Raw genomic sequence first — 27,566 nt, 5'->3', positions numbered from 1 at the left:
TTATAGGAGCAATGGTACCATGGCTTGTTTCCACTGCTTGAAATCTACTATCGTGCTCCGTCATCGTTCGCCACAATTGAATTATAAGTACGGAGATATCGCAGATTGTGAACCAACTCTGAGCAAGCAATAAGGGCTTAGGACATGGAGAGAACTGGTGGTATTCACCGATAGAATATGCAATATGACATGACGTAGTAATCACTTTTGCAACGCAGACCTTTCATTCCAACCGAGCAAAGGAACAGCAACTGTGCTGACCCTCGCCATGAAACTTTTGATTCTGCCCGAGAGTCACCAAGGAATTTAGCGTATTATGATACTTCGCCGGGGCCGTTAACGAGTCCATTATCTTCTGCGTCTGGAGCTGATCCCACAATCTTGACATTCCCACATCCAACCAGAGCAAAGGGAGCCCAATTGCGAGGAGAGGTAAAGTCCACTTTCCCTTGCGTTATCATCGCCCGTAATTGATTCAAATGAAACTTTAGTTTGCCATAATCACCGTCCGGCCTGGCACTTGTGTCCTTGGTGGCTCGCCAGAGGTTCTCCAGTTCATCAACTAGTGCAAGTGCGTTTCGTTCGTCCAGCCGGTAAAAAGCTCGGACGGCCTGGTGCCAGGCGTTTGCCACACATATCTCAGCGCCCGGAGGGGCATTTCTGTGTCTTGAGAGTATCTTGTAAAACAGATGCATCAAGAGCATGGCTAGTTCGTCGCAGACTCTCCATAAGCCCCCAAGAAATGCTCGGGCCCCGGATTGAAGTACAGCATGTGCGAACCCCACAAGGTCGTCACCGGCGTTGATCTCGCCTTTGCCGCTGAGGCAGCAGCTGAATACCACCAGCGAGGCGCTGCAATCCTTTGTGGCCATGTCGAGGACACGAAACGTGTCGCCGAGGATTGTGGATTCCCAGGGAGAGGAGGAGTTTTCTGTACCATGAGCTGCGATATGGATGAGCTCAGCTGCTTTCATGGCTTGCGGGAACTGGTCGCTCGTGACCGGTTCTACGCCAAAGGCACTGCAGACTGAGACCACTTCAGGACCAACATAAACTATCGGGTTGGCTTTATCACAGTCTGCTACCGCGCAAATCGTGGTCCCCGGCTGGGATTTGGCCGCCTTTTCAGAAATCCGTTGCAGAACAGCCAAACTCGGTACCTGGTAGAACGGCTTTGTTAGGACCAGGGGCTCGCCGTCTAGCATCAATGCACCCAGAGGAAAGACGTTCAGATATGAAGTAGGCACAAAAATGACAGTATTGCTGCCACGAATATGTTCAGCAAAAGGTTCAATCAGCTGGGTAGATATCCTAGCCGCGATATCATCAAGACCCTCCTTCAGATTGGCCGCCTCAGGGGGCGTTGGGTCCTTTTGGAAGGCTAATATCTTTCCAAGATAGCCAACAACTAGTCTGCGTAATGCGAATGTTCCGAGGTCAGACTGGTGCACGGATTGGATGCCTGACGATGAGATGCACAGGGCAATTGTGCCACTCATACAAATGCCAACTTCTATGACGATCGCGTTCGCAGGAATTGAGCGAAGAAGTCCATCCACATCTGGGACGAACATGGTATTTTTGAAGATCTGTGCTATGGTCTCGTCCCTCCCTTTAAGAGCCTCTCCAACCGGATCGAATGTATCCGCGGATATTCCGAGCTTCTCTGCAACATTCCGTGCCCTCGTCAAAAGGTTCTGCTCGTCCCCAGGCCTACACTGTGAATGGATCAATGTTGACAGCAGGCGATTTCGGTATAACTCTTCCATCGACGCTTGAAGGCTCTCCACACCCGCAAAATCATGTGCCTGTAGTATATCGAGTAACGTTCTTGCCCGGCCGCGCTCAAGGAAGATGAGCGCCTGATCTAGCCAAGAGGATGTCGGCAGGCGGTACTCATCTGGATGTTTTGCATCAGTCCGTCTCGAGAGGGCGACTGATGTTCGAGCCAGGCCGCAGAATAACTCTGCAGTGTGCTGCGTCGAGTAAGCTTTGCGCCGGTCGTCGGGGTTTGGAATCATAGATCTCAGATTCTCGACCTGGTGTAGACCGTTTAGATAATTCTCGATCGCTTTGTCGAGCTTCGAAGCCCGCTCATAAAAAGCACCGATGAAGGTGAGCAGTTGCCAGGTGTCTGGCTTTGGCTGTGTTCTTGCTTTATAGAAAAAGTCGGGGAGCACGGTGGCGATATTCCGCAGTATCCTAGGTCCCTTATCCCAAGCCTGGGCCATGAAGCACATGGATATGTCCTGCTCGGCAGTATCCCTACGAACTTTAATCGCGTGTTCCCGAACATCACTGGTGACTCCTTTACGATCGCAGACCAGACGAATGTCCTCTACTCCGCCTCTAACGAACCAGTCTGAAAGATAATGTGGAAGAGCCTGTCTCATTTCATCCACCCGATCAAGTTGTGCTAGGGTCGGGATCATGTAGTCGAGCACCTCCCTTATTTTGAGAGTGCTCTCCGAGTCGCAGGTCGAGACAAAAGCTTCGAGTTGGGCATCGGCGGCGTCCATGTCCCCCAATCCGATCGCCTTGAAGGAACCCCCAATGGCTCGGGCGTAACCCGCATTGAACCTTTTTCGCGCCTCAAACGTTTGGCAGAAGTACATCATCTCGGTTTCCATTGACCCAAGTTCTGGGTCATTAAGATGCTGCTTCGCCTCGTCACTCAAAGGCGCAAGGTCAATGAAATCAGAACTCCCCTGTGGCTCATTTGGCTGAAGGCCCCGGCGTACTTCCTCCCACTGCGAACGTAGATTCTCATCGCCAGTCATCGAACAGACGGATTGGACCAACCTGTCGAACTCGAGGAGGAGCGAATTCCTTGAGTTACGGAGGTTGTGAGGGTCGACTTTGTGGGACACACTGTCGTCGAGGTATGCGAATGCGCGGTGTATAACTCCAGAGGGCTTTATGCTCTCTGTGACCTTTGCTTGCGCGCGCGTCCAGTTATGTGTTTGCCTGAACAGTGTAATAAATGCCTCCGCTGTAAAAAGGGAACCTAGAGGACTCTCCAATGCCTCGTGGTAGACAGCGGCACATTCACAACAAGCAGTAGCCACCCTAGTGTTCTTGTGCTGCACGAACTGGAAGTGAGCAAATCGAAGTATCAATGTCCCAAGGAAGTGGGAGAGTTTGGAGCTTTGCGCTTCGCGCAACTCGATCCCTAGGCGTCTTGCTATCTCCACAGCGGATTCAGTCTGTCCACGGCTACAGTTAAGTAAAGCGAGATGACAGGTAACCAGCTGTTGGTTAAACGTGTCGTTGGCGAAAAGGCTGAGTGCTGTTGTGAAATTTTCCTCAGCTTGTTTGAACTGGGCGCAGTCAGGTCCCGCCTTAGATCGGATTCCTGCTGCATGATTCACGCACCCCCTGCGCAGGTAGACAGCGGCTTGACCTCTTGGGGCACACGCAGCCTCCATATAAAAAAGAGCTTCATCATAGCGCCTATGAGCCTGCTCGTTATCCTCCAATCGAAACGTTGACTCTAATGAGTCCCATGCCATATTTTCCCACCCATTGTCGCGCAACTCACACATCAAATTAAACGCTACAGGACTCGTGTATGAGGGTGATAGTATGCGATCGCCTTCATTTATTTTGCACAGGCCCAGCCCCGCATAGTCCAGAGCATTTTCATATTCGGCTTGGAGGTGGGAAAAGCACTGTTGACCACTTGAGGCTCCCTTCGCCCATTCAATATCGTTGGACATTCTCTGCAAGAGATTCTGGAACTTTGTATTCCCTGCATGACTCATGTCGCTTGCCAGGGTACCGGACAAATATGGAACTGGGAAATTCAGGAAACTCAGGTTCCGTTCCTGGCCTTGTGGTAGAGACTCCGCGGTAACATGTGGTGTGAATTCACGGTGTTCAAGGTAGGAAAAGTACAAAGTATCCAGGAAAGACCATACGTCCAGAATCACGGCCTGTTCTAGTTTCTCGACCACGGTTGTACATTCGGCAACACATATGGCTCGTCCAGCCTCTCTGGCCTGTACGTGCAGAGTCACCAATTCAGAATCGTCCTTCCACAACCTTGCGTAGGGATCCCCAGGGATCATCGCAAACGCAATAGCTGTTGGTCGATGCTCCAGCATGGCAGCGTAAAATTCGTACAATTGCCCACGGAGCACCCAAATCCGCTCTAGCCCTCGATGTTGCAAGCCTCGAAGGGTATGTATACATTCATAAGCCCTCCTGAAGTCTCCTGAAAGCGTGTAGTAAATGGCTCGGAGAAGGGTCGTTCTCGCTCTCGCAGTTGTTGAATTTGGTCCTGCGATAATCTCTTGCTCAAGAGCCGCGATATGACGGTCCGCGTCCTCATAGTTACCACGAAACTCGTCCGGGAGTATGGATCCCCCGAACACCTCGCAGATCTCGATAAAGTCCATTGCCACTAGCAGTACCCTTCGACAGGCGAGAGTGGATGTATTGTAAGAAGGTGTTTGGAAAAACCAAGGGTTGTATGATTTTATGTACTAGTGCAAGATGATACTTTCTCCAGTCGTGGGCGAGGGGTTCGTTTCGTATAGAAGTTGGACAGCGGTCCTTTGCAGCCTCCTAACAGTGCACATTCCCGTACAGCGCCCCTCGTTGATCTTAATTATCGGGTCTGGTTCATTGACAGGCTGCTATCCCCGTGGCTCAACCCGAGGATGTGCAAGATCACAAGGTCTATGATAATTGTTCTAGATCCCCAACGGACTCTGAAGACACCTCCTGATTGCAAAGTCACTGTTCTAGGTCGCCAGTGCCGTGTCCGATGACCAGCATGAACCATAGACGCTCTGACAGGTTCGGGACCGCTTTCAGTACTGACGGATGGCGGCTTCGATTGCATCATCATTTCTCAGGCATGCTAAGCCGCGCAGTCAGAGGTCGAGTGTCCCGTAATAACATCTCGTATTCTCAGACAGTATGCGTGCTCTGCATTTTCCCAAGTATGCTAGACGCACACTGTTTTATCACGTAACCTGCGCGAGCTTCTTCGACGTCATTGAATGGATTCTTGTGCTACTGTGTTATCGACGAAGCCGGGCTAGCAAACGACCAACCCCGAATCTCCTCTGAATCTTGGCTCGACCCAGATTCATTGACATCTTGGAACACGCGGGAATGGTTGTAGCTGTGAGATGAATACGGAGGGGCACCGCCCATCAGGTTTCCATGGAATCAACACGACAGGCACATGAAAGCCGAATCTAGCCGCGCTGCCGACCTTGACCCACGGATGACGCCGATCGTTTGACACTATATCTTTCTCCCGCTCAGCCACACTATATTTCTGGGGCCCACATATGAAGAGAGAAGAACATCACGGCTCAAGGGCACCGGGAGGTAACTTTGAGTAACGAACAACAGCTGATCAACTAATATGCCCAGGTGCAACGATCAACACTATTTTCTCTACGGGACCGGGAAGAAGCCAGCGCAACTACGCCTTGGCCACCTGTGTTTCGGGCACTATTCCAGAGCGACCGATGATTCCCTGTGGTATTCGCCCGGTGAGGATCTTCAGTACGAGCAACTGCCTCCCTTGTCTGACGTTTGGCTTACTTGTGAAATCATAGGGCTGATGAACTTGAGAAATCCGCACATGTCTTCGAGATTGAGAACCCGCTGCTCGGAACGGACCCGTCGGTGAAGATATCGGCTGAAATCAACGCGTTCGATCTTGCCTCGTTGGGTTCCTCCTTCTCTAAGTCTAACTCTATGTTCGTATCTGCAAAAACAGGGCGCAAGATTGAGCTACAGGAGTACGTAAACTCTCCCAACCACCCAAATGGCATATTCCCCTGACTTGTGGCCCAGCCCTCGAGAGTTCCTTACAGAGAGGGTCTTGACAAGGGAGTCGTGCAAGAAAACCCTCGAGAGGTGGTTGGTTGTAGCCAACCCCAGCCTCAGGACACGGATCACAAGCCCGAAAATCTGGTACTTGACAGGGGTGTACGAACTAGCGGATACCGTGTCGTTCAGCCAAAGCAGAAGAGCCTTTGCTGCCCGCGGTGGCATCTCCGCCGACTTACTCGAAGCGCTGGGTGTACCTGTAGGTGCCAATGCCGAAGCGGAAAGAATCAGAAGCGAGTTTCAACGGGAACAAATCAAGGAGCCACTTGTGTGGGCTGCAAGATATCTGCGACTGGATGCCAAGTACCTACATGTCAACAACGATAAACCTGTGCCCGAGAACCTGGTGTCCCTCGGGCGCCACCCACTACGTTCCACGGGCAAAGTTCGCGACCCCGAACCTACGGCTAATTACGCCGAGCTTTCGCTCATGGAACCTGGACCGGACTCGGTCACTGAGTGCCCGGGGCTGGAGTCCGATGAGTACTGGAATGGCATCAAGGAGGAGCAGCAATTGTGGGAAATTAGGGAGTCGACCGAAGAGATCTAGGCGGTATTGACCGTGCTTGCGCCCGTCATGATTGTGATTTGACCCATTGAGGTCCTAGCCTTATGCACTCGATCCATAAGATCAGGATATGAATCAAGCGCGAATAGCTTAAATCTGTGGACTCTGGAAGGAAATCGTGTCTTGACCGCTCGAGAACATTCAACTCTGTGCAGTCCCTTATGCAACACCAACAATTTGCCGCCCATACAAGGGCGATACTCAGTTGTCCAACAGCCTCGCTGAGCAGGGAACCTGCATCAAGGCAGTCCTTAAGCACGCTTAGTGGACTTGCGCATAACCTTGAGGCTGAAGCTTTTATTGGAGGCTCTAGCATGCTCCGAGAACCAGCTAGGTACTTAGAAACATGCCTCCACAAAAAGGGCTTCAAAAGAAGCATTCTTCTAACTACTACTATATAGCTCTATTTCCCTGATCCGGAGAAGGATGCGAACTAATGGAAACTTCTCAGAAGAAGACCATGTCCACAAATTGCTCTATCACATCCGCGGTTTGATTACTAACCATATTCCCAGGCGGTTTTATGATTATCTGCACTCAGAGCTTGGTATCTTAAGTCAAAAACGATGATAAAGACTTTGGTGTGCCAATGACTAGACTAAACCTATCTAGCTCTGCAACCGAAATGTGATTGACAGCTCATAAAGACACCCCAATCCTCCGCCAAGAAAGATTTGGTAAAGGGTTGAAATATTGATTGATCACTTTTGACGAATGACAGACAGATTTACAGTATAAACACTTATAAAAAAAAAAGTGTGTAGTTATTACCGGCCTGCGAAATCAATTGGCTCATTCTGGGCTCCCTGCTGAGAGTTATACCTGACGCCAGCGACCTTGAGCCCATCGCGATCGAGGAGTGTGATAGTGTCACCGTTCTGCGAGAGCGGGCAGTGCGGAATAGAAAAGTCATCGGTAGCTCTCGCGTTTAAAGCGGAATGCCTAGGAAGAACCTGTTGTGCCCATTCCGAATTGCGAATTCTCCAACGTGCAAGCGACACCCTGCGGTTTGTGAGATTCGCCAGGGTAACAGATTGCGGCTCTTCAGTAGGATTCACATTCACACGGGCCCGGCGGATAGCCACTGAATTCTCGACAAGGTCGTCAAGCAGGAGGCCCTTCCACTTCACTCGTGAAATGGCACGGCCATCAACCTCACTGGTATGCACGGCCTGCGATGCAAAGGCAAGGAAAATACCGACCCATTGTTTGGACTGAGGGAAATGGATGATGAGAGCCCCGTCCTGGAACACGCCATCGTCACCTGAGTACCTTGGAATGTTGCCCTGGTTCATGTGAACATTGTGTATTCCATCTTGCGTGTTAAATTGCTCGCCAAAGATATAGACAGTAGCCCCCTCGGCCATTGCTTGCTGTATCCTAGGCTCCAGGACATCAATGATGTCGTTGTTTGGACCATTAATGTCGTGCTCGAGAATCCGACCAGTGTCTACGTCAAAGAGATTGCTGCGGATATAGTCAAGTCGTAGACCGTTCGGTTCTGGCTCTTGATCATCCAAGCGGTGGAAGCCGGTCGTCTTGAGACGCGATAGACGACCAACGAGCGGGTGGCCGCTCATATCCTCATTTACCCAATAGGCAAGTCGCGACTCGTCTCGGTCTCCGGACTTGATATTTATGGCGGCGTGATAGTCAGGACCTGAGTTATCGCGAAAGTAGAGAGTTAGATGAGGTGTTCTGGTCCCACGGCGTTCAACTTCGTAACGTGTGGGTTGAGCCTTCCACACGCCGTAATTGTCCAGCGGCATGTTGCTTGTGAGCTGCCAACAATAATATAGGTCAGAGAATTCTCGCACACCGCAATTAATGAAGACTTCCAGGGTTCATTGAATTTGATCCGGTGCTTATATACCCCGTGGATGGGTGGTGAGATGAGAGGAGTCTGGACCTTTGGATAACGTCACCACCTGGAGTGCTTTATGCTTCCTACCCTGGTTGGCTTCGCGCCACGCAAATGCGAACCGCAACTTATCTCATCCAATAGAATATGAAATATATTCGTGTGAAGAGTTACTTTTCTTTATGGTAACTCACTCCCCTCTATAGCACACTAACACCGGGCCCCCATGCCTGTGCCCGTTGATGGGGAGCTACTGCAGATGACGACGCCGCAAGTGCTTTTTGAACTGTTTCTCGTTCCCCTCGTTAAGATTCACATTCCTCGGTCCGTATTCGCTTGTGGCGTTAATATCTCTGATTTCATCCATGACCAATACATCTCTTCAGCATACGATGACAGCTTGGGAACGAGATCTATTAACTTAAATTACCGTACTATGTGCGTGTACTGGCGCTAAGGCTTTCGACAGGCCCTTCCACATACTGCCAAGAACCATCAGCAAGGTACGAGAATACCCCATGCCTTCTACAGGGGCCTTAGACGGATTCTATCCCAAGATTGTACGGAACCAAGTCATTAAGTGCACCAGGAACTGTTCTGAGGAGTCTAGGTTACCTTGAGCGGAGCTGGAATCGGCTTGACGCCGAAATCGAGACTGAGAACCTGCCGAAGGGGACGGACAGAATAAAGAAGTGGTACAGACTTCGGCCGAGTGCAGTGGATATATGGACTTGACAGAGGGAGCTCATTAAGTAGGTCTCGCACAGGGCTTCGTTGTCGTGAGGTTCCGGATGAGCTCTGAATGGAAGGATCGAACCTGGTACGTTCAGTAAGATCAGTGATCGACCTACTCGTGTCATGCTGGCCCTCGCTCTTGAAGCCAACCATGGAAATGACAGGCTAAATCCAAATCCACAGATCTCGTCCATGGATACAGTTACCACCACCTGCCAGACCTAGATGGGACAAAGACCTCTGACGAAGTCATCATCCTCATTCTCGGTGCGATTGTCTTTCTGAAACTTGCATTGGGATTGGCCTTCCAGCTACAATTTTTATCACCACCCCGCAATCAATCAACCAAGCCACCCCGCTAAGACGCGCCTCCTCCGTAGTTGTGTGATAAACCGGTATGGTTCCTCCGACGGAAACAGCTGGCGTGGCAAGAAGAAGAGTACGAGGCCCCTGAAGACTTTGGTGATGACTGTGGCCAGACTCACCGGATGGCAGAGTTCGACGTCAAGGCCGCCGCTGCTACTGCAGCCCAGCGATGGAGAAGTGATCGCCCACCAACAACACAACTTCAAAGTGCACATGCAAGAGCTTCTGAGTACCGTAAATATTTCGTCACTCTTCGTAGAACGAGTCGGTTACCCGGAAGACAGAGGCATGATTCTTCATGCCAGTGGCTGCTTTCACGGGGGTCTCAGGGTAAAACAGCTCTCCCAGGGCGTCGAACGACAGAAGTCCCGTCTTGGGGAGTCCTCGGGCTTCCGAGATTTCCTCTGCGAAGAGGGATTCCAGGTGACTGATTAGTTTCCCAAGTCCAGGAAATGCAAGAGGGAGGGGATCACTACTGGGACGGAAAGCCAGAGAGTGTGTCGACCGTTTGTCCGTCGCCAGTATTGGAATAATTCAACCGATTGAGAGGCCAGTCCCGAGTTGTCTTCAAGAGCATATGATAGACAACGGAGACGGCCTAAGATATGGAAGAACTAATAGGCCGTTACATTTCAAGTACTAGGACTGCCCAAGTACGGGCCGATAACCGCACCAACTACAACACTTCCCGTACTCTCAGAAAGTTTGGGGAATTCATATTCCCGTTTGCTGTCCTGCATCATTCCATTCTTGCGAAACCAGGGCCGGAATGAAGGCCGTGGCCACGAAAGAGGCTGAAGAACTGGAGGCGCATGCCATGGTGATGCGAAGGAAGATGCTGGGACCTAACCACCCCGATGTGCTAACCAGCATGGCCAATCTGGCGTCAGCATTATGGGCTTAAGGAAGATGGAAGGAAGGTGAAAAACTAGACGTTCAAGTGATAAGGTGGAAGCAAGGAAGATTATTTTGGGATCGGAGCATCCTGACACCCTAATCAGCATGTGGAATCTGGCACATACATGGGAAGCCCAAGATCGGAAGGTCGACCATAAACGATGGTTTTTTGGTCTCATCGGCGGTCATTCTTTGACAACATCCGAGTGAAACATCAAAGAACAGAAAAACCGCCGAGTCAGTTGGAAAGATCTCGACGCAACAATTTTTTTCTCACCGGCTTAACTATCGCTATCGACACTAGTCTGGTGCTGCAGGTCAACTCTTAGTAGACACGTTTGGTAATCGGACACGATCCAATGCGAGACCCTAATCGAGTCTCACTAGGGCCCATTGAACCCGGGCTAGCCCGAGTTGAGGGGGGACCCGCGGAGAATGACAGCCAAGCGCGGGCCCACGTGCCTGAATGGCGCAATCTGTTTCGCTAGCTCAAGATTGCGATCTATGAAGCTGCCAATTTGTCAACTTTGCTCGGAATCTCTCTCGGAAAATCCGCCCGTCTCCGGCCAGACCAGTCGAGGCTAGCGCGCGCCCCGGTGTCAGATAACGCGTCTGGCTAGGAATCACTTGCCATTTCGGCTGCAAGAGCGGGGACCACTTTGAGTCAGTTGTTGGCTGTCAATGCCCGCGCCAGGCCAGCTTGGGCAGTTGGTCCAGTGATCAGCACGAGCGCAAAGAGGGGGCGGATCACATCCGGGATTTTACCGACAGGAGGCGGCACTCGTCTGAACCGGACTCGATGCGAGACTAGGGACGAGGCGTGCGTTAAGAAGACGCCGTCGTCCTGACGAAGAGATCGACCAGACCTCACTTCTTTTTCTGCGAAACATAACTGCTGCTGCTGTACCTCGCGACCGCAAGCCATGGACAACGCACTCTCTTTCCTGTACGCCGCTGCGATGCATGATGTCACGGCCCTTGAGCGCGAGTACGCAAAGGATGAGAGTGTTCTCTCCGCACGCAACCCCGAAGGGCGAACCGCCCTCCACCTCGCCGCGCTCCATGCCCACCCGGAAATCCTCCGCCTGCTGCTCAGCTACGGCATGTGCGCCGCCACTACCGACGCCCACGGCCAGTCTGCCTTGCACATCGCCGCACAAGGCTCTTCCACAGAGGCTGTCGAAGTCCTCCTCAAGGACGGCTCAGGCTGCACAACACGTGACAATGATGGCAAGACTGCCCTCGCATACGCATACCAGAACCCGTGCAAGGACTTCCTCGCCCGATTCATCGACTACGCGCCGAGCTGTGGCGTAGGCTGTTCGCTCACCCCGGCGATAGTCCTCGGCTCTCGCCGTGGATCAGGCACTCAAACGAGCGATGCCGCCTCTGTCCCCTGTGCGCGTCCAGCGCCAGGCCCTCCAAAATGCTCAGGCTCCTGCAGCACAGTCAAATGCAAATAACTCAGTCAGGATCAGGGTCAGCCCACCAACCTTGCCACTTTGGGTTTCTCAGCGATGCGCTGAACGCCAACTACACTTAGAGTCGGATATCGATCACGATTCGCTTACATCCTCCGCCACCACCACCACCACGCCGTCTCTCGAATCTCAATCACAAGACCCATCTCAGCAGCCAATCCGCCCAAGCACGTGCTTCAGTCTAGAGCGCTTATGATCCTTCGAGTTCGACAGCAAAGACACCTGACCCTGACGCAGCAACAACGAGAAAGAGCGCTCAAGAGGATATCATCCCTTGTCCCCCAGCGCAGGCGCAATAGCAATCGCATGGCGGCCGGGAGGCTGTCGAGCTCACTTAGCTCCCTCGCTGCAATCTTCAACAGGGAGGCGCGATCGGGCAGACGCCCGCGTTCGCCCAGCCTCCCAATGCGCCATGATTATACTACTACTCCAACTCCGGTTGACGGAGTAGTAGTAGCCTCACAGGCCTAGGGTAGGGTAGCACCCGCGTCGCCTTCTTGCCAACACTGCTCCAGCCTTCCGCGGTCGAATCAGGTCTATGCGGTGGCTCTCGCCTTCGGGCCGACCGGGTTAGCCGGCCATACTACCAAGTACTACCCTACCTAGTACAGCGGCCACGGATTTATGTGTAATGAGGGTACGTTAGCATCGTGATAGAGGCGAATTGAGCCCAATCCCACTCAAGGATGATTGATTCTTCACTCATGCCCTAATCATTGTTGGGAGATTTGATGACCCTTTAGTTGCTTATTTCGTTGGTGTCAGTTTACTAGTATCTAGCACCCCGTGTGTGCCAAAAGTCCATTTCCGCTGACGGCTGCATAGACCGAACTCGGAAACAGGGAGCAGATTCCATTTACTGGCTGTAGTGCCGGGTAGTATCATGTCACAGGGTGGCTGGACTCTCCAAAGTACATCGAAATCAACAATGAAGAAACAGGGGTTACTTTCGATATGTTTCTCGTATAGCTAGCTGCCTTTGTATTATTCCATTGTCCTTGCGAAACGTTGGCCTTATTACTTGGCCCCTAAATCAGACGCTTCTTGTGGGTATGGCCTTTTAGACAGCCTCTTGCCCACCAAGCGCAACCCCAGGCGTTCATTGGCTCAGGCATCGTTGCATGGCACAGGCCAAGTGAGCGCGCCCGTGGCTGGACCGGCTTACTCGCAGACTCTAACCAGATGCATCAGTGCACGGGCGGCGATCGGGATCTCAATCGCGATAGATCTCGGATTTATTACGATGGAACCAAGATTCTTGATCTGTCGTTGGTTCCCTGGATATGATGCGGCAAGGGGAACGGGAAACCAACTCGCTCGAACTTGGTGATCGGAGCTTAAGAACATGACTAAGTCTACGCGTAGAGCGGGGAGAAACTAAGCGGGACTGGGGTTTGACGTCACAAATATCGATCCAAAGGGAATAACACGACCTGACAACAGATGCATAAACCCAGGGGCTGTAGGTCAGTCGGCTAAACTGCTGTCACGTTGCTACAGCAGATATGATGTCCCAGAGCCGCTGCTCAGCTTGGCAGTGCGACGTTACCGATGTCTGGTGTGTGACAGGTAATCACAAGGCATCGATGTCGATGACGGTGTAGTGCCACGAAAATCGTCCGCTGCTCACGAGCCAGTATCATCGGACGCGCTCGGATCAACTACATCGAGGCCAGTGAGATGTGTGAGGCATAGAAAAGAACATTACATGAATACACTCAATATTGGCAAGGGAACACTGGTCATATGCGAGACCCGCATCCCAGCCCTCGGAAGACATCCACTCCGCTCAGCTCCTAGGTATGGAAATCACTGCTCCATCTCTTCAGTAATGCAGCAGAGCGACAGCAGGACACGCTTTCAGATAAAGATACTCAGACTATCCATTATAACCCCCAGCCGAAGTACCGTACTTTCATTGCTCGTTGATTCTGTGATGGCAGAAGGTCTCTGTGTGGGACGTATATGTGGATTTGCAAGAATGAAATCTTCATGGAGAGGACGATACACCGACATGGGATCTATTCCTCCGGCTGCGAGAAATGCGTCCTCAACATCTGATCAATGAAGCGCCAAATCTCCGCCGAGTCATGGGTATTGAGCGACGCAGACATGTAGTACGTATTGCGACGCCCCTGCAAGGCGTTCAACTCCCGATAGAAGCCCCCGCGGATCGCATCCGCCGAGACGGTCAACAAGAACGGAACATGATCGGAGTAGGCCACAAACTCCGGCGCCTGGACCGGAATACCCGCATGCCTCAATTGCAGCACGCTCTGCGTCATATGCCTTTTGACCTCCTCCTCGCTCATATGATCCACGCTCCCGTACAGGATGGAGGTCAGGTTGGGAGACTGGGTCGGTCTCATGACATAGACCGCTGGCTGCGGCGGTAGATGGTACGGGGTATCTGTTGCACGATTCAGAATCAGAGAGCCCACGGGGAGTCCGGGGACATGGGCAAGAGAGGTGTAGTAGTTGGTGTTGTGGAACTGGCCGAAGAGGTCCCGCTCGGTCGGATCGAGGTCGATCGCGGCCAGATTCTCGAGCTTGGGCTGGATGGCGACGATCAGCTTCTTGGCCTGGATTGTCTGCTCCCCGGAGGGAGTGCGCGTTTGCAGATGGATCCAGTCGTCCTCCCCTCCCTCTCCCCCGTCGTCACGGTTTGTGGCGGTAACAGTGCTGCTGAATAGTGCGTCGCCCCCCAGCTCTCGCTGCGCTGCGCCGTAGAGTTCACTGTTGCTGTGGCTGGCGGGTTGGAGAAACCCTCCGATCGCGTCTCGAAGCACACCCAGGCTGAAGTACTTCATCATGTAGAGGGTGAGCTGCTGCAGCAGGTCTCCGACGCCTTGGTTAAATAGCGCAATAATGTCCACTGCCCCGTCGAGATTGTATTTCCTGATGAACTCGCCAAAGGGGAGCAGGAGGTCTTCCGGGACGGGGTCGGGAAGGTTAAACCCGGTGTTGAGATAAGGATATTTCAGTAACTGCGCCGCATACGCCGCCATCGCGGGGATCGTGGTTCCATCTGAGAGGGGCACGGAGGCCCCGGTTCGCATATCGACACGACGCATCACGCCTTGCCCCAGAACGGAGACCTTGACCACCGGGACGTGGAGATAAGCAAAGTAGTCGCGGACCCAGGGCTCATCTTCAAAGTATAGCACTCCGTAGTCGGCGGCAATTCCCGTCGTCGGCTCGGTGTACGTGTTGACGTGCCCCCCAAGATGATCCTCCTTCTCGATGACGACGACGCTATAATTCATCTGGCGTAGACGGATTGCGGCGTATGTTCCGGCTGAGCCACCGCCGATGATGGCTACATCTCGGATAATGCTCTGTTGCGATTCGGGCCACGACGAATTGGACCTTGTCCATGCATCAGGGCGTGCATGAGTGGCTTGTAGACATAATGCGGCTTGGAGGATTAGAAGCGACCAAGAGAATTGCAAAGCCCGCATCTTTTTAGGTAAGTACTGCAGCGATGGGCTTGCTACACAGTTGAAAAGAGTCGTCCATGGTAGTGGGGTTGGAAGCATATATACCATGATCAGGGCGAGAGATGCACCTGTGCGACCAACCACGGCCAATTACTGATCCAGTGCCATGTGATGCGGATTAGACGAACACAACTGCCATCTGACCTGTTCTGCAGTCAAGATTATGCAATAGATCAAGCCTTCTACTTCCTCATTGCCCGGGAAGGCATACAGGGAAATCTTGTATTGCTGGCCGCGTTACATGATGAACTTGAAATCGGGTGCACCAGGTATTAGATTTAGATTTTAAGCTTCCGCTCTACAGGTCATCAGGTCTGGTTGCAAAAGGGTTCATATTGAAACTCCCGGGCTGGCAGTCATTGGAGCCTACCAAGGGACACAAGTTGCCATTGTTACAACCGAAACCCTCGACCAATATCTGGAATCAAAATCTACGCTCCTCGATGAAAGACGTCCAATGCCTCTGCAAGGTGAGCCTCGAGGTCCAAATCCCAGATCCAATGCATCCGCTCGTCCAGATCCTGCCGAATCCTGTCAAGATCATCCTCCACCCCAGGCTTCTGACACTCGTACAACAGACCCGCATCCCGACTCGTGCGGACCAGCCTCTGGGTGCGCGGTCTCCGCACCGCATCATACGCCGCAAATGCGCGGCTCAGCTGACGCCGGTCCCGAACCTCCTTCAACAACCGGGACAGGACGAAGACATCCTCAATCGCCATCCCAGCCCCGGCCCCCTGATGCGGGGTGCTGGCATGCGCCGCATCCCCAATAATACAGATCCGCCCATCTCTGTAGTAAGTTCGCGCGGGGGGGTGGTCGAACATGGCCCAGATATCGGCATTGCGCATCAAGGACAAAATGGCCTGCACATCCGGGCCCCAGCCCGCGAAGTCCCGCAGCATGTGCGCCTTATTGCCCGGCAGCACCCACTGCGCGCCGTGCTCCCAGACCCCGTCCGCCTTGGTGCGGAACGCCACCACGTTCATCGTCTGCCCCTTCTCGATGGGGAAGGTCAGGACGTGCCCGTCATACCCCCAGTGGAAATGATTGTTGCGGGCCGTGTACTCGCCCAGCGCGGCGACCGCCTCCTCCATGGGGATCAGGCCCCGGTAGGCGTATTTGCCCGTGAAGACGGGCTCGGCCTCCGCCTCGCCGGCGAGCAAGATCTGGCGGACGCGGGACCTGATCCCGTCGCAGCCGACGACCGCGTCCACCGTCGCGGCGGTGCCGTCCGCGAACCGGGCCGTCACGCTCGCGTCGGGGTTCTCTTCCAAAGAGACGAGTCGCTTTCCGAAGGAGACATAACTCTCCTGCGCTCTCTTGGGGAGAAGCTCGGTCATCCCCTCGAGGAACCGCGCGCGGTGGACGCTGCTCCGGGCCACCGAGGCGCGCGTCTCGTGGATATGGTCCCCGGCCTTGAGGGTGTTGGTCGGACGCCGTTGGCCGTCCATCCCCATCCGGTAGCTGGACCAGAGCTTCCGCTCGAGCGCGCCTTCGTCCGGCTGCACGGTGGCGTGCTTGTTGTAGGTGGCTATCATCTCCGCGTCGATGAGCCCCATCGCGCGCAGGGAGTTGGACCCGAAGGCGATCCCGGCGCCGATCTCAGAAAACGCCGGGGCGGCTTCGTACAAGTGCGGCTGAAGGATGTCACGGGAGGTGTGCTTCAAGAGGGCCAGGAGGAGCGTCAGGCCGGCGATGCCACCGCCGATGATGGCGATGCGCACGGGGCCGTCGAGGGGTTGAGGGATTGCCATGGCTGGTTGTCGATGGGAGCCTGTGAGTCAAGGAAGTCAGTGATGGTAGGCTTGTCTGTCACAAAAATGTCTGAGGGGTCAGTCGGAGGAGCGAAGCACCTGAGCCAAGGCAGGGAAGGACATCGAGACACTCTGACAGGGCAGGGGGCAGCAAACCCCGCGGCGCAGCACTAAGCGTTTAGCCGGTCAGGCTAAGGAAAGCCTTACGGATGCTAGGCAGACTTAGCGGCGTTTTCCCGCGGGAACAAAGCTTGTCATTTATCGAGCTGTCATGACACTTCTGGCAGTTAGGGGAAAGAAAGAAGTCATCGTTGCCTCAAATGGCAGTGCGCTAGCCCTAAAACATCATTTCACATCCGTCTTACTTTCAAGCAAGTGAACTAGCGCAACGAATGTCTCCTGTGAAATCCTTATGAGCATGCCACAGCTTCTTGGAAAAAAGAGTGACCGAGTTAAGGCAGGGATCCGAATTCTGCCACTGCCATCATCAAACGAGATTGGCCCCCCCCCACATCGGCTCGTGCTTATTCAGACTAGTCGGAGCAGGAGCCCAACCCACATTCAACATGACACATCCGTTCCGACCACCTAGTCTAGTTCTCAAGATTAAGTACGAGTAGGACTTGACTCCGCCAGCTGCGCCATCTCACTGGTGACCTCCATCTCCCCCATAAATTTCTCGATCAAGGCCGAATCACTGCTGCCGGCGCGGAGCCGTGGCCGACCCGGCCCCGAGCTAAGGCGATTGGAGTGGGATAACTGCGACAGCTCGTACGACCCCTGCAAATGACTACTGGGGTAGGAAGACAAACCCCGACCGGCACCAGGAAAAGATTTGCTGTGCGGGCCCCCTCTCCACCCCTGCCCCCATGGCGGATCAGGCGCACAATGGGCATCAGACTCGGAAGACACGCCACCACCACCCCTAGGCTGCTTTCGATCGCCGTCCACAGATGGGAATATGTATCGGACCCTAGCAATTTCAGGAATCAATATTTGCTGTGTTCGACGCGGGTGGTTGACAAGTCAGAATGAATACACAAGGGGTTTGTCTCACACGTGATGTCCGCGTTGCTGATTGCGATGAGATTTTCGAGCCGTACACCCGAGATAATACAGACACGGGTAGGCAAAGTTACTCATTAGTATCTATGTCATATCAATCAAAACAGTAGAGACGACTTTGCTGGAGGGTGGGGAGCAGACATAACACCCAGAGTGAGTATGACCGACAATCCGATTTTCTTCCCTTGCGCGACCTGAAGCTTTCAAGTCTCGCGGGTGGGCAGGGCGAGGAGGAGTAAATCCGTACACAGGTCTGTCGCAGCCAACGTGATCACAAAGGGAACGAAGTCGATACATCTCCCCTGCGTGGTTTTCATTCGCCACGCGTGGTGGATCGGTGTGCATTGGAAGATGGCTGTGGTCTGGAAAGCGAGGTACCAAGCGAATAGAAATACGATGATAAAGCGACAGGCAATGACCATGGATCGGACGGGGAATATGCGTTGGTGGAAGAGGGCAATGGACAGCTTGATGACAGGAAGGCAGGTGTTCCAGAATAGTTGCATCATGTACAGGTTCTATGTGCTCGCGCAGTCAGGTCAGTAACATGTAGGATACTGGAAGCAACTGGACCACATACCAGGGAGTATTTCTGTACGGTCGCAGTAATCCGGGAGTCAACATGCTCACCCACGCCGGCATGAAGACCTAGATATATGTGTTAGAGAATCCTTGCTGGTATAAACGAGAGGTGTTGACTCACTTTGAAAGAGAAGGATGTTCACTCCCAAGGACAGCGCCTGCATCCATGTCGGTCAATCTTGGCTCTCTATGATTCTGAGGAGAGAATCACATACCAAGGCAACAACTATCAGGTAGTCCTCCAGGAATGGTTTCAGTCGTTGCAGTTTTCGTGCCCAGAATCGCAACGACACGGAAGTCAGTGACAAGAACACGAGAACACTATTAATAACCACTATCTGGAGTTGCCTCGCGTTGTAGACTCCAGTCAGTGTCAGTGCCATGATGGATAAATATTGAAGTCATTGTGGCAACTGACTACTATCGGAACAAATATTGTATGCTTATATGGTCTATTTGACACCAGGCAATCCTCGGCCAGCTTCAATAACTATCTGAATCAAGTCATTTCCCATAGCTCCATGGATCCGACCCTCCTTGCAGGGATGTCATAGCATCGTCCACAAGAATACACCATTTAGCCCGAAAGGATACACAGAGATCAAAAAAGCAAGTATTAGCCAGCCTGCATCTAGTAACCTGTGCTAGCATTCACTAATGCAGCCCAGTACAAAGATCAATATGCCTATCAATAAGCACTAATCATATGCAATCTAAATTAGCCGCAGTGGTTCCAACGTCCTGTCCCGCAATTGCAAAACCACTCCTTAATCATTGTCCACTTTCTTTCTTCTTTTTTTCTAACCCTCCCCTCATCTGTCCTCTCTGCGAACACTGGCACAGGAGAGATCCTCCTGGGTGACCGCACTTAATGGCTTAATACCCCGTCGTTGTCAAGCCTCAACTGGAATTGGGTATTGTAGCCGAATCAGATCCTAATCCAAAAACGCAGAATGGGGTGATTCTCGTTCCCCAACCGTCACAAGCCCCTGAAGATCCACTGGTATGCTCACGCTCTGTTCCTCTGTTGCCCGTGAGCCGTTGCTTACACATGTGCTGACGGCATCACAGAACTGGACCAAGGCTCGAAAGCTAAAGAACCTGGTCATCCTCTGCATGGCTGGGTTTGCGGGCACCGCACTGGACCTGGCGAATCAGTTGGCCCAGAAAGAGGAGACCCAGAACTGGGACAAGGCGGTTATAGAAGTCACATACACCTTGTCCGCCTCCATCGCCGGTATCGCCTACGGACCGCTCCTGATCAACCCCCTTGCCCATGCCTTCGGTCGAACCGCGATCATCTTCTGGTGTCTTTTCTTCGCCATGGCATGCGCCATCTGGTCCGCCAACATGACCGGCCGAGGCGACTATGAACGCTTCGTGGCGTCGCGTCTGTTTGATGGGATTTTCGGATCCATCCCGTCCATCCTCTGAGTTGGTATGATTCTTCCCCCGCTGTCCTGAAGAATGCGTTCTCTAATACAGCCTCTCACAGAGACGTATCGCATGGCTACCCTTCCGGATCGGCCTCTCCCCCATCGGCCTGATGATCGGTCTGTTCCAATTCGCCTCCTTCGGCTGGTTCGTGGCGACCCACAGTCTCATCACCGTCTGGCTCGAGAAGCCCGTGACCGTCGGCGGATGGGGGTTTACCGCTCAACGGAATGCCTTCTGTATGCATCCCCAATCACTCCACCATTTAGTCATTACCTAACACCCCAACCAAAAACAGTCATCTTCTCCCTGTGGGCCGGTCTCCTCACCGCCGAACTCTGGGGCTACCTGTGCAACGACCGCATCGCGCTCTGGGTCTGCTGCACCCGGAACAAGGGGGTCTGGAAGCCCGAGTGCCGGCTCCACACGCTCTGGATCCCTTCTCTCATCCTTCTTCCCATCGGCCTGGGCATCATCGGCGCCGCCCTGCAGTACCACCTGCACTACATGGTGCTGGCGCTGGGCGCCTACCTCATCACGTTCGCCTCGATGAGCTCCGTGCCTGTCGCGGTGACGTACGCGATCGAGTGCGTCGCCGCGCAGCCCACCGAGGTGGCCGCCTTCATGGGCGCCTATCGCCTCTCCCTGGGGCTGGTGATCCCCTTCTTCATCGATCAGTGGGTGGCGCGCGTGGGCTTCGGTTGGGTCTATGGGATGATGGCCTTCTTTTCGATCTTCGCTTTCACCTTCGTCGTGGGACTGATGGGCTTCGGGGAACGACTGCGCGAGCGCACGCTGCGCGGCTTGGCTGCGCGGGAGATTGGGAGGAAGATTGTTGATGATTTGGACTAAGAAGGGCAAGCAGGTTTGAAAATGCTCGTAGGAATGCTTGTGTTGCATCCGAGGCGGAAAGGCTCAAAGCGAAACAAGTATGGTTAGCTGTCGGACGAATCTCCGCCCCGTCATCAGTAGATGATAGATGATACGAAACTGGCTAACAGCCTCTACGACGCCGCGAAGAACATGCGGTTCGCGAACCTCCTCACCTTCGCGGGCGGAATGAACCCGATTGAGATTCCTAAGACGTTCGACGCGCCGGTGCAACGTGGCTCGGCAACGGGGAGTGACTTGCAGGTACTGAGGCCGGTGGTGGGGAGGCGTCGTGTAGGTTATGGGGCAATTTGATATTGCGGGGAAAAGGTAATGTATCCGGGGTCAGAAGAGGACAAAGGGAGTGTGGAGACTCGTCTCGAGCTGGCTCATCTTCATGGACAGCTGTGCCTAAAGAAGGGGTGCGTTTTCCATAGGGCTACGATACAAAGTGACATGTGGATTGATGACAGTACGGGCAGCAGCAAAAGAAATAGTACTGTACAGCACATATCAGTATGCGGCTCCAACCCCCTTAACCAATGCTATAATACAGCCGAGCCCGTGTCTCTCTGACAGAGCCCCGAGAAAGCGCTCACCCACAGCAAGCGGAGCAAACATAGCTGAATGCAAGGGATGATGCCTCCTGCACAGCAACTATGGGACAGACCGCTTGATGCGGGCAGCCCAGGCCCCCCTTGTGCAATCCGAGGTGTTAAATCCAAAGCCTTCCCCGCGACCGACAGTGGCTGGCTTGTTCACCCACCCGAAGCCATCATATCATCCACCATGTTGGGCATAGGCACCATTCTAGCAGGCCTGACAGGAGCCCTCAGCCTCAGCAGGCTGAGCCAGCGCTCCAAGACCCCGAAAATCCCAAATGCCACGACCCTCCCTCTCAAAATCGACACCCACCACCACTTCATCCCCGACTTCTACCGCGAAGGTGCAGTAACTCCCCCCCTTCCCCTCAAACCCCCCATCAACCATCAACCCTAACTCCCAACCCCCACCTCCAGCAATCGACACAGCGGGCGGCGACCCAGCCGGCATCCCCACGCCAAACTGGACCCTGCAAACGACCCTCGACCACCTGGAAACCAACAACGTCCGCAAAGCCTACCTGTCCCTAACCACCCCGGGCCCCACCATCGCCGGCCCCAACACAACGACGATCCGCCAACTGGCCCGCCGCGCCAACGAGTACGCCGCCGGCCTGGTCGCCGCCCACCCCAGCAAGCTAGGCTTCTTCGCCTCCCTCCCCTCCCCCCTCGACGACCCCACCGGCACCCTCGCCGAACTCACCTACGCCCTCGACACCCTCCACGCCGACGGCGTCACCCTCTTCACGCGCTACGGCCCCGACAACACATACCTAGGGCACCCCTCCTTCCAGCCCCTGTGGTCAGCCCTGAACACCCACCGCGCCGTCGCCTTCATCCACCCGACCACCGCCGCCTGCAACGAGTGGATCAACCCCGTCCTCCCGCCGCCGATGCTGGACTTCCCGGCCGAGACCACCCGCGCCGCCATCGACATGATCATGGGCAACGTCACCCGGGCCTTTCCGGACGTGACGCGCATCCTCTCGCATGCGGGGGGCACCCTCCCGTTTCTGATTTCCCGGATCGCGGTGACGGCGGGAGCGGTGCAGCATCCAAATGTGACGGTGTATGGGAAGACGTACGCGGAGTGGATGGAGGGGGTGCGCTCGTTTTATTATGATTTGGCGTTGGTGGGGACACCTGGGGTTTTGGGGTTAGTGCTGGGGATGGTGGAGCCTGGGAGGGTGGTTTATGGTATGTTGGCATGTTCCCGGGCCTTTGGTGTTTGGTTCCTGCGGGGTGTTTTGGGTGGCGGGGGGGGGGGTCTGAGGGGAAGGCTAATATGGAGTATAGGATCGGACTTTCCGTATGCGAATGCGGATAAAGTGGCTGGGTATCGGGAGTATTTGGATGAGTATGCCATGGACGAGGAGTTGCGGGATGGGATTTATTTTGGGAATGCGGAGAGCTTATTGGGTTAGGGTTGGGATTGGGGTGTTGTATGCGTGGCGTGTGGCTCGCCTTCAGTTTAGTGGAGATGCATACACCTATACTAAGGCACATTTTAATTTGTCGCATTACACACTGCATCGTCAAAAAAAAGATACTCATTACAAACCACCTACTTATACACCAATTGAAACAGACTCAGTCCTTCTGCAACACCCGCCGGAAAGTCTCCAACGTGTGCTCCCACACCTTCCCCGCAAACCCGCGCTCGCGATACTCGGCCATCAACTTCTCCTTGGTCGCATTCTTCCCGTCGTAATTTAGGATATACGAGCCCGCCCCGACCTGCCCCGTCGACGCGACCGCCGTGCGCAGCCCCTCCGCCAACGGCGTCCCCACATACCCCGACGCATCCCGGGGCTTGGCGGCCGGATACGCCGCGGAGGTGGCTATGAACAGGTTGCGCTGGCCGCTCTCCTCGGGCGTCATGGACAGCGGCCGCGAGAGCACACCCAGCACGGCGCCGGCCCAGTTCCCAAAGGTGGACTGCATGAGCGGGGTGCGCACGATCCCCGGGAAGACGTGCGCGAAGCCCACCGTCGGGTGCGCCGCGGCCAGGTGCTCCAGCGCCAGCGAGTTGAGCGTCGCCGCGTAGGTCGCCGCCTTGCGGAAGGACCACGATTGCCGCAGGTCGAGGTTGTGCTCGTCCACGTGGCCCTCCTGCCCTGCGGCCAGCACGGACACGACTCGCGGCGCGCCCGAGGAGTTCTCCAGCAGGGGCAGGAGGTTGTGGATGAAGCGCATCCGGCCGTAGTAGCGTAGGACGTGGTTGTCGTCTAGGCCTTCTTCGGTTTCTAGTGGGGTTTTAGTTTGGAAGTTTGGTTATTTTGGCTGGGAGCTGGGATGATGGTATACCATTCTTAGACATAGCCAGATGCCCCGTCGACAGGAAGAGCAGGTCGATGGATTTCTCCTTCTCCTTGATCTGCTCGCAGGCGGTGTCGACATTGCGCAGCAGGGACAGGTCGGCCTGGATGAAGTGGAACTTGCCGTCGGGGTTGGCGGCGCGGAGCTCCTCCAGGACGCGCGAGCCCGATGCAGCGCTGCGGCCCACAACGTGGATGGTGGGCTGCTTCACGGACTGGGCCAGCTGCTTGGCGGTTGCTTCGCCGATGCCGCTGGTGCCGCCGACGAAGACGGCGATCAGTTCGGGCCGGCTGGTGGAGAGGGTCGCGTTGGACTGGCGGACCTCGTTGAGAGTGGGCATGATGAGGTGCTGTGAGGGAAGAGGCCGTCTCACATGAGTTGATTTACTGGTTAATTGTGATTGTGAGTTGGTGAGAAGTGGTTGTGTTGATGGAATGCGGTGATGGCTGGGTTTAAATACGATGTCTTGGCAGAGCGGATAAGGAAAGATGACGTCGTCTAACAATCTGACTCAGCCACGGCGCGCAGCCTCACCTCGGGGCATCTCGGATGGCATTCCTTTTCGGGTTCCTTTTGACTCATCTAATGCATTCCCCATGCATGTATGGACTGTACGGACTGCTCCTTCAGTGACTCGATATGCCACTGTAGTGCTACCACACCTACCAGACTAGATCACTTCCAGCCTACATTACTTCAGCGTCCTGCTGCTTTTTTGCTGTCCACTTGATGATCAAGTGACCAAAGTCACTTTGCCCGACAATTGACCGTTCAGCCGCAACTCCACTATTCTACTGCTCCCAGCGCGATGACACAGTCTTGGTCGTGGTGAAGAACGGCCAGTAGGTTTTCCCAGGAGCGTGTCGGTCTGAGGTAGTCAGCACGGTGCGCGCGCTCCGGATAGAGAGGAAGAAAGATCCCTACCTCCCAGGAACGAATCCTTGTTGCTCGTCCGAACCGCAGTACCATACGGGGCTACATAACCTTTAGTATGCTACCATACACGAGCAAAGCTAACAACATACCTATCAACGGGATGTTGACCCCAATCTGCCCAACGTTGACGCCGCGCTGAAATGTATTGGCATGTTTACCACTGGTGGTGAAAATGGAACATGCATTGCCATCTACGCGACCAGGATCAGCCCACCGGCTTTAATAGCGTTGAGGTGGCCAGTCAACTCACATTTATTCCGATTGATGAGCTCCATCGCTTCCTCCAGCGTCTCGACCTCCATACAGATGAGTACCGGCCCGAAGATCTCCGACTGGTAGCACTCCATGTACGTCTCCACCTCAGTCAGGATCGTCGGCCCCATGAAATTGCCATCCGGGTAACCGGGAACCTGGATCTGACGACCGTCCAGAAGCACGCGGGCTTGCTCCTGGACCGCACGTTGGATGACGCCGCCGACCCGCTTGACGGCCGCCTCGTCGATCAGGGGCCCGATCTTGGACTCCTGGTCGCCCCCACAGCCGACGACCATCGACTCGGCCAGCTCGACCAGTCGGGGGATCCACTCGCGCGTGCTGCCCACGAAGACGGCCACGCTGAGCGCCATGCACCGCTGGCCGGCCGCCCCGAAGGCACTGCCGGCAATGGCGAAGAGCGTGGAGGTCATGTTGGCGTCCTCGAGGATGACGCCGTGGTTCTTGCCGCCGCACTCGGCCTGGATGCGTTTTCCGGCCGCGCGCGCAAGGTCGTGGACCTGGCGCGCGGCGGGCTCCGAGCCGACGAAGCTGATGGCCTGGACGGCGGGCTGGTGGATCAGCATCTGCACGGTCGACGGGCCGCCGTGGAGGACGTTGAACACCCCGGGCGGGAAGCCGGTCTTGAGGAAGGCCTCGGCGAGTAAGGCGGATGTCGATGGTGTCTTTTCGGAGGGCTTCAACACCACCGTGTTGCCTGTGATCAGAGCATAGGGCAACGACCAGAGGGGGATCATGAACGGGAAGCTGAACGGGGTGACGGAGACGCAGACGCCCTGCGGGTTCTGAATCAGCATTGCACAACCTAAACTGTGTTTCCAGTTCAATGCAGTCAAAAGTCAGCACTGACCACCGGCTCGTAGAAAGTCTGCAGCAAGGTGGCATCGCCTCCGAGAAACATGCCCGCCATTTCGGGCCCGACGGAGCAGGCCGCGTGGATGCAGTCTAGCCCACGGAAGACTTCGGCGTCGGCGTCGGCTAGAGTTTTCCCCACCTCACGGGATAGACAGGTCACCTACGGTCAGTCTGAATCAGCTACCTGGTGTTCTTTCTGGCGTTGAGTCTTGGATGGAAGGAGTCCTACTATTTCCGGCGACATTTGCCTGAGGACATCCACCAGTTTTAACAGCCGCTCCCGCCGCACCTGGAACCCCAACGCCGCCCAGGCGGGCTGAGCATCCTGTGCCGCCTGAACAGCGCTCTGGACTTCCTGCAGTGTACTTCCAGGCACCCTACATAGTAAGCTTTGCGAGACCTGGAATAGGGGTCAGTGAGTACAGAAATAGGACAATTTCGAGGGGGAAAAACCTCTTACCGGATCCAGTACATTGCTCCAGCTCTGCGACTTGGACATGACATGCTCGTTGTTGATGAAGAGATGCGTCACGGTCGGAGGCGCCGGCGAGACCGGAGTCTCGGACCCATCGTCATCACCGTCACCACCATTGTCCAATTCCGAGCTCTCCCCACGGGTTGTGGCGTCCTCGACATGACTAGAGCGCGTGCTACTTCTCCGCGAGCGGGTCTAACTCCAGCGTCAATCGGGTGTTGTCCGTGTAGGGCTTATCGGAAGGAAGTCCACCTACGTCTGAGCTGCGGCGGGAGGCCCGCTCGCTGGAGACGACCGTATCGTCGCTCGGAGTGGGCGATCCCGAGGGGAAGGGGGCGAACCGCGCCGCCCGATTCGACGATTTGGTCGAGATTCGCGGCATATCAGACAGTACAGCTTGTGTTATCCGCTCACCGGGGAAGGAGATTGAGGCGGAGTGGGAGGGAAGATAGACGATAGATTGATTATCTCTGGATGTTGGGGTTCATGGCGGCTTATCAGTTCTCAGGGCAGGTCGGGATTCCCCGAGGAGTTGGGCGATAAGGGATTTCCCCGCTTTGTGTGAGATCGCTGATAAGCAGGTCTGCAGTGGGTTTAGCTCATTGCTGTTTGTGGATTGGGGTAATGAGATTAAGAGGGGCCATTATAGGTGGATACTGGATTCATGCAGTGTACTTCCTACTGTACACAGATCTATGCGACCGTTGGGTTTATCCTAGTCTTGACAAACAGACAGGGAGACCAATCCATTTCATGGGGGAGCTAGTAGCCTCGAGTAGCTGGGCATGGCGCAGACCTATGAGACTGACTTGAGTGAGATATGCAAATTTGACTCGACCTGTGCATCATGCTGCCAGACACGAATAAGGTGACATGGACGTAAAACTCTGGTTCCGTAGATGTGCCTTCGTATCGAAAGACTGTTGCTGTATGGCCGACAACTGGTGGTGTTCCGATCTTTAGGTCACGCGACAGACATAGATGAGACTGACAACTCCCACCTTCAAGGGCCGACTTCATAAGTACTAGGTATGTATAAACCTGCTACTCCTTGACATCTATAGAAGATAGCTCCCTCTTCACCCTCCTCCCCTGACAAACAGGCCCCAGTCGAAACCAGGACAGCGATAAGAT

General features: G+C 54.5%; 12 protein-coding genes across 12 annotated transcripts; 5 read left to right on the top strand and 7 right to left on the bottom strand.

Annotated features, from left to right (window-relative positions):
- Positions 1-47: 47 nt before the first annotated feature.
- On the bottom strand, positions 48-4,400 carry BO72DRAFT_509240 (CHAT domain-containing protein; the record flags this gene model as incomplete). The annotated part of the gene is made up of 2 exons (XM_040949320.1): positions 48-116; positions 324-4,400. 2 exons carry the CDS (start codon positions 4,398-4,400, stop codon positions 48-50), a joined length of 4,146 nt encoding a protein of 1,381 aa, XP_040801420.1.
- A 983-nt stretch (positions 4,401-5,383) lies between these two features.
- BO72DRAFT_509233 (uncharacterized protein) lies at positions 5,384-6,464 on the top strand (the record flags this gene model as incomplete). Its single annotated transcript, XM_040949319.1, has 3 exons — positions 5,384-5,526; positions 5,580-5,765; positions 5,821-6,464. 3 exons carry the CDS (start codon positions 5,384-5,386, stop codon positions 6,404-6,406), a joined length of 915 nt encoding a protein of 304 aa, XP_040801419.1. The 3' UTR covers positions 6,407-6,464.
- Positions 6,465-7,191: 727 nt separating this feature from the next.
- BO72DRAFT_428645 (YukJ family protein) lies at positions 7,192-8,237 on the bottom strand (the record flags this gene model as incomplete). Its single annotated transcript, XM_040943035.1, has 1 exon — positions 7,192-8,237. Exon 1 carries the CDS (start codon positions 8,191-8,193, stop codon positions 7,192-7,194), a length of 1,002 nt encoding a protein of 333 aa, XP_040801418.1. The 5' UTR covers positions 8,194-8,237.
- Positions 8,238-11,206: 2,969 nt separating this feature from the next.
- Positions 11,207-11,629, top strand: BO72DRAFT_339086 (cortactin-binding protein; the record flags this gene model as incomplete). The annotated part of the gene is made up of 1 exon (XM_040940591.1): positions 11,207-11,629. A coding segment is annotated over one exon (423 nt), but the record flags the coding sequence as incomplete, so codon positions are not given.
- A 2,156-nt stretch (positions 11,630-13,785) lies between these two features.
- BO72DRAFT_428641 (amine oxidase, flavin-containing superfamily) lies at positions 13,786-15,225 on the bottom strand (the record flags this gene model as incomplete). The annotated part of the gene is made up of 1 exon (XM_040943034.1): positions 13,786-15,225. The coding sequence occupies one exon, from the start codon at positions 15,223-15,225 to the stop codon at positions 13,786-13,788; it is 1,440 nt and encodes a 479-aa protein (XP_040801416.1).
- Positions 15,226-15,695: 470 nt separating this feature from the next.
- On the bottom strand, positions 15,696-17,021 carry BO72DRAFT_468404 (salicylate 1-hydroxylase-like protein; the record flags this gene model as incomplete). Its single annotated transcript, XM_040946896.1, has 1 exon — positions 15,696-17,021. The coding sequence occupies one exon, from the start codon at positions 17,019-17,021 to the stop codon at positions 15,696-15,698; it is 1,326 nt and encodes a 441-aa protein (XP_040801415.1).
- Positions 17,022-17,314: 293 nt separating this feature from the next.
- Positions 17,315-19,051, bottom strand: BO72DRAFT_509227 (uncharacterized protein; the record flags this gene model as incomplete). Its single annotated transcript, XM_040949318.1, has 7 exons — positions 17,315-17,801; positions 17,909-17,994; positions 18,079-18,159; positions 18,334-18,604; positions 18,667-18,734; positions 18,790-18,826; positions 18,884-19,051. The coding sequence occupies 7 exons, from the start codon at positions 19,049-19,051 to the stop codon at positions 17,628-17,630; spliced, it is 885 nt and encodes a 294-aa protein (XP_040801414.1). The 3' UTR covers positions 17,315-17,627.
- Positions 19,052-19,784: 733 nt separating this feature from the next.
- Positions 19,785-20,959, top strand: BO72DRAFT_485934 (uncharacterized protein; the record flags this gene model as incomplete). Its single annotated transcript, XM_040947918.1, has 3 exons — positions 19,785-20,062; positions 20,154-20,341; positions 20,401-20,959. 3 exons carry the CDS (start codon positions 19,785-19,787, stop codon positions 20,952-20,954), a joined length of 1,020 nt encoding a protein of 339 aa, XP_040801413.1. The 3' UTR covers positions 20,955-20,959.
- Positions 20,960-21,761: 802 nt separating this feature from the next.
- BO72DRAFT_458656 (amidohydrolase family protein) lies at positions 21,762-22,998 on the top strand (the record flags this gene model as incomplete). Its single annotated transcript, XM_040946384.1, has 3 exons — positions 21,762-21,918; positions 21,992-22,771; positions 22,871-22,998. 3 exons carry the CDS (start codon positions 21,762-21,764, stop codon positions 22,996-22,998), a joined length of 1,065 nt encoding a protein of 354 aa, XP_040801412.1.
- Positions 22,999-23,081: 83 nt separating this feature from the next.
- BO72DRAFT_105393 (short-chain dehydrogenases/reductase) lies at positions 23,082-24,349 on the bottom strand. The gene is made up of 2 exons (XM_040938900.1): positions 23,882-24,349; positions 23,082-23,820 (listed from the first exon to the last, which is right to left on the bottom strand). Exons 1-2 carry the CDS (start codon positions 24,231-24,233, stop codon positions 23,165-23,167), a joined length of 1,008 nt encoding a protein of 335 aa, XP_040801411.1. The 5' UTR covers positions 24,234-24,349; the 3' UTR covers positions 23,082-23,164.
- A 1-nt stretch (position 24,350) lies between these two features.
- Positions 24,351-26,756, bottom strand: BO72DRAFT_105416 (Methylmalonate-semialdehyde dehydrogenase). Its single transcript, XM_040938902.1, has 7 exons — positions 26,418-26,756; positions 26,187-26,357; positions 25,953-26,117; positions 25,080-25,878; positions 24,919-25,020; positions 24,818-24,868; positions 24,351-24,761 (listed from the first exon to the last, which is right to left on the bottom strand). The coding sequence occupies exons 1-7, from the start codon at positions 26,454-26,456 to the stop codon at positions 24,685-24,687; spliced, it is 1,404 nt and encodes a 467-aa protein (XP_040801410.1). The 5' UTR covers positions 26,457-26,756; the 3' UTR covers positions 24,351-24,684.
- BO72DRAFT_105401 (uncharacterized protein) lies at positions 26,151-26,974 on the top strand. Its single transcript, XM_040938901.1, has 2 exons — positions 26,151-26,368; positions 26,427-26,974. Exon 2 carries the CDS (start codon positions 26,460-26,462, stop codon positions 26,889-26,891), a length of 432 nt encoding a protein of 143 aa, XP_040801409.1. The 5' UTR covers positions 26,151-26,368; positions 26,427-26,459; the 3' UTR covers positions 26,892-26,974.
- The last annotated feature ends 592 nt before the right edge of the window (positions 26,975-27,566 follow it).

Source organism: Aspergillus fijiensis, assembly GCF_003184825.1.
Source record: "Aspergillus fijiensis CBS 313.89 unplaced genomic scaffold BO72scaffold_22, whole genome shotgun sequence".
Classification (NCBI taxonomy): Eukaryota; Fungi; Ascomycota; class Eurotiomycetes; order Eurotiales; family Aspergillaceae; genus Aspergillus; species Aspergillus fijiensis.
This window is presented reverse-complemented; position numbering and strand designations above follow the sequence as displayed.

What these genes read in the sequence shown, in the direction of transcription:
- BO72DRAFT_105401 (XM_040938901.1), top strand. Translation starts at nt 26,460, where the DNA reads ATGCTCGTTGTTGATGAAGAGATGCGTCACGGTCGGAGGCGCCGGCGA.
- BO72DRAFT_105416 (XM_040938902.1), bottom strand. Translation starts at nt 26,456, where the DNA reads ATGTCCAAGTCGCAGAGCTGGAGCAATGTACTGGATCCG. An exon ending in GGAGCAATGTACTGGATCCG is followed by an intron (nt 26,358 to 26,417) that starts GTAAGAGGTTTT and finishes CCCCTATTCCAG; the next exon opens with GTCTCGCAAAGCTTACTATG. An exon ending in GGTCAACATCCCGTTGATAG is followed by an intron (nt 24,869 to 24,918) that starts GTATGTTGTTAG and finishes AAGGTTATGTAG; the next exon opens with CCCCGTATGGTACTGCGGTT.
- BO72DRAFT_105393 (XM_040938900.1), bottom strand. Translation starts at nt 24,233, where the DNA reads ATGCCCACTCTCAACGAGGTCCGCCAGTCCAACGCGACCCTCTCCACC. An exon ending in TCTGGCTATGTCTAAGAATG is followed by an intron (nt 23,821 to 23,881) that starts GTATACCATCAT and finishes AAACCCCACTAG; the next exon opens with AAACCGAAGAAGGCCTAGAC.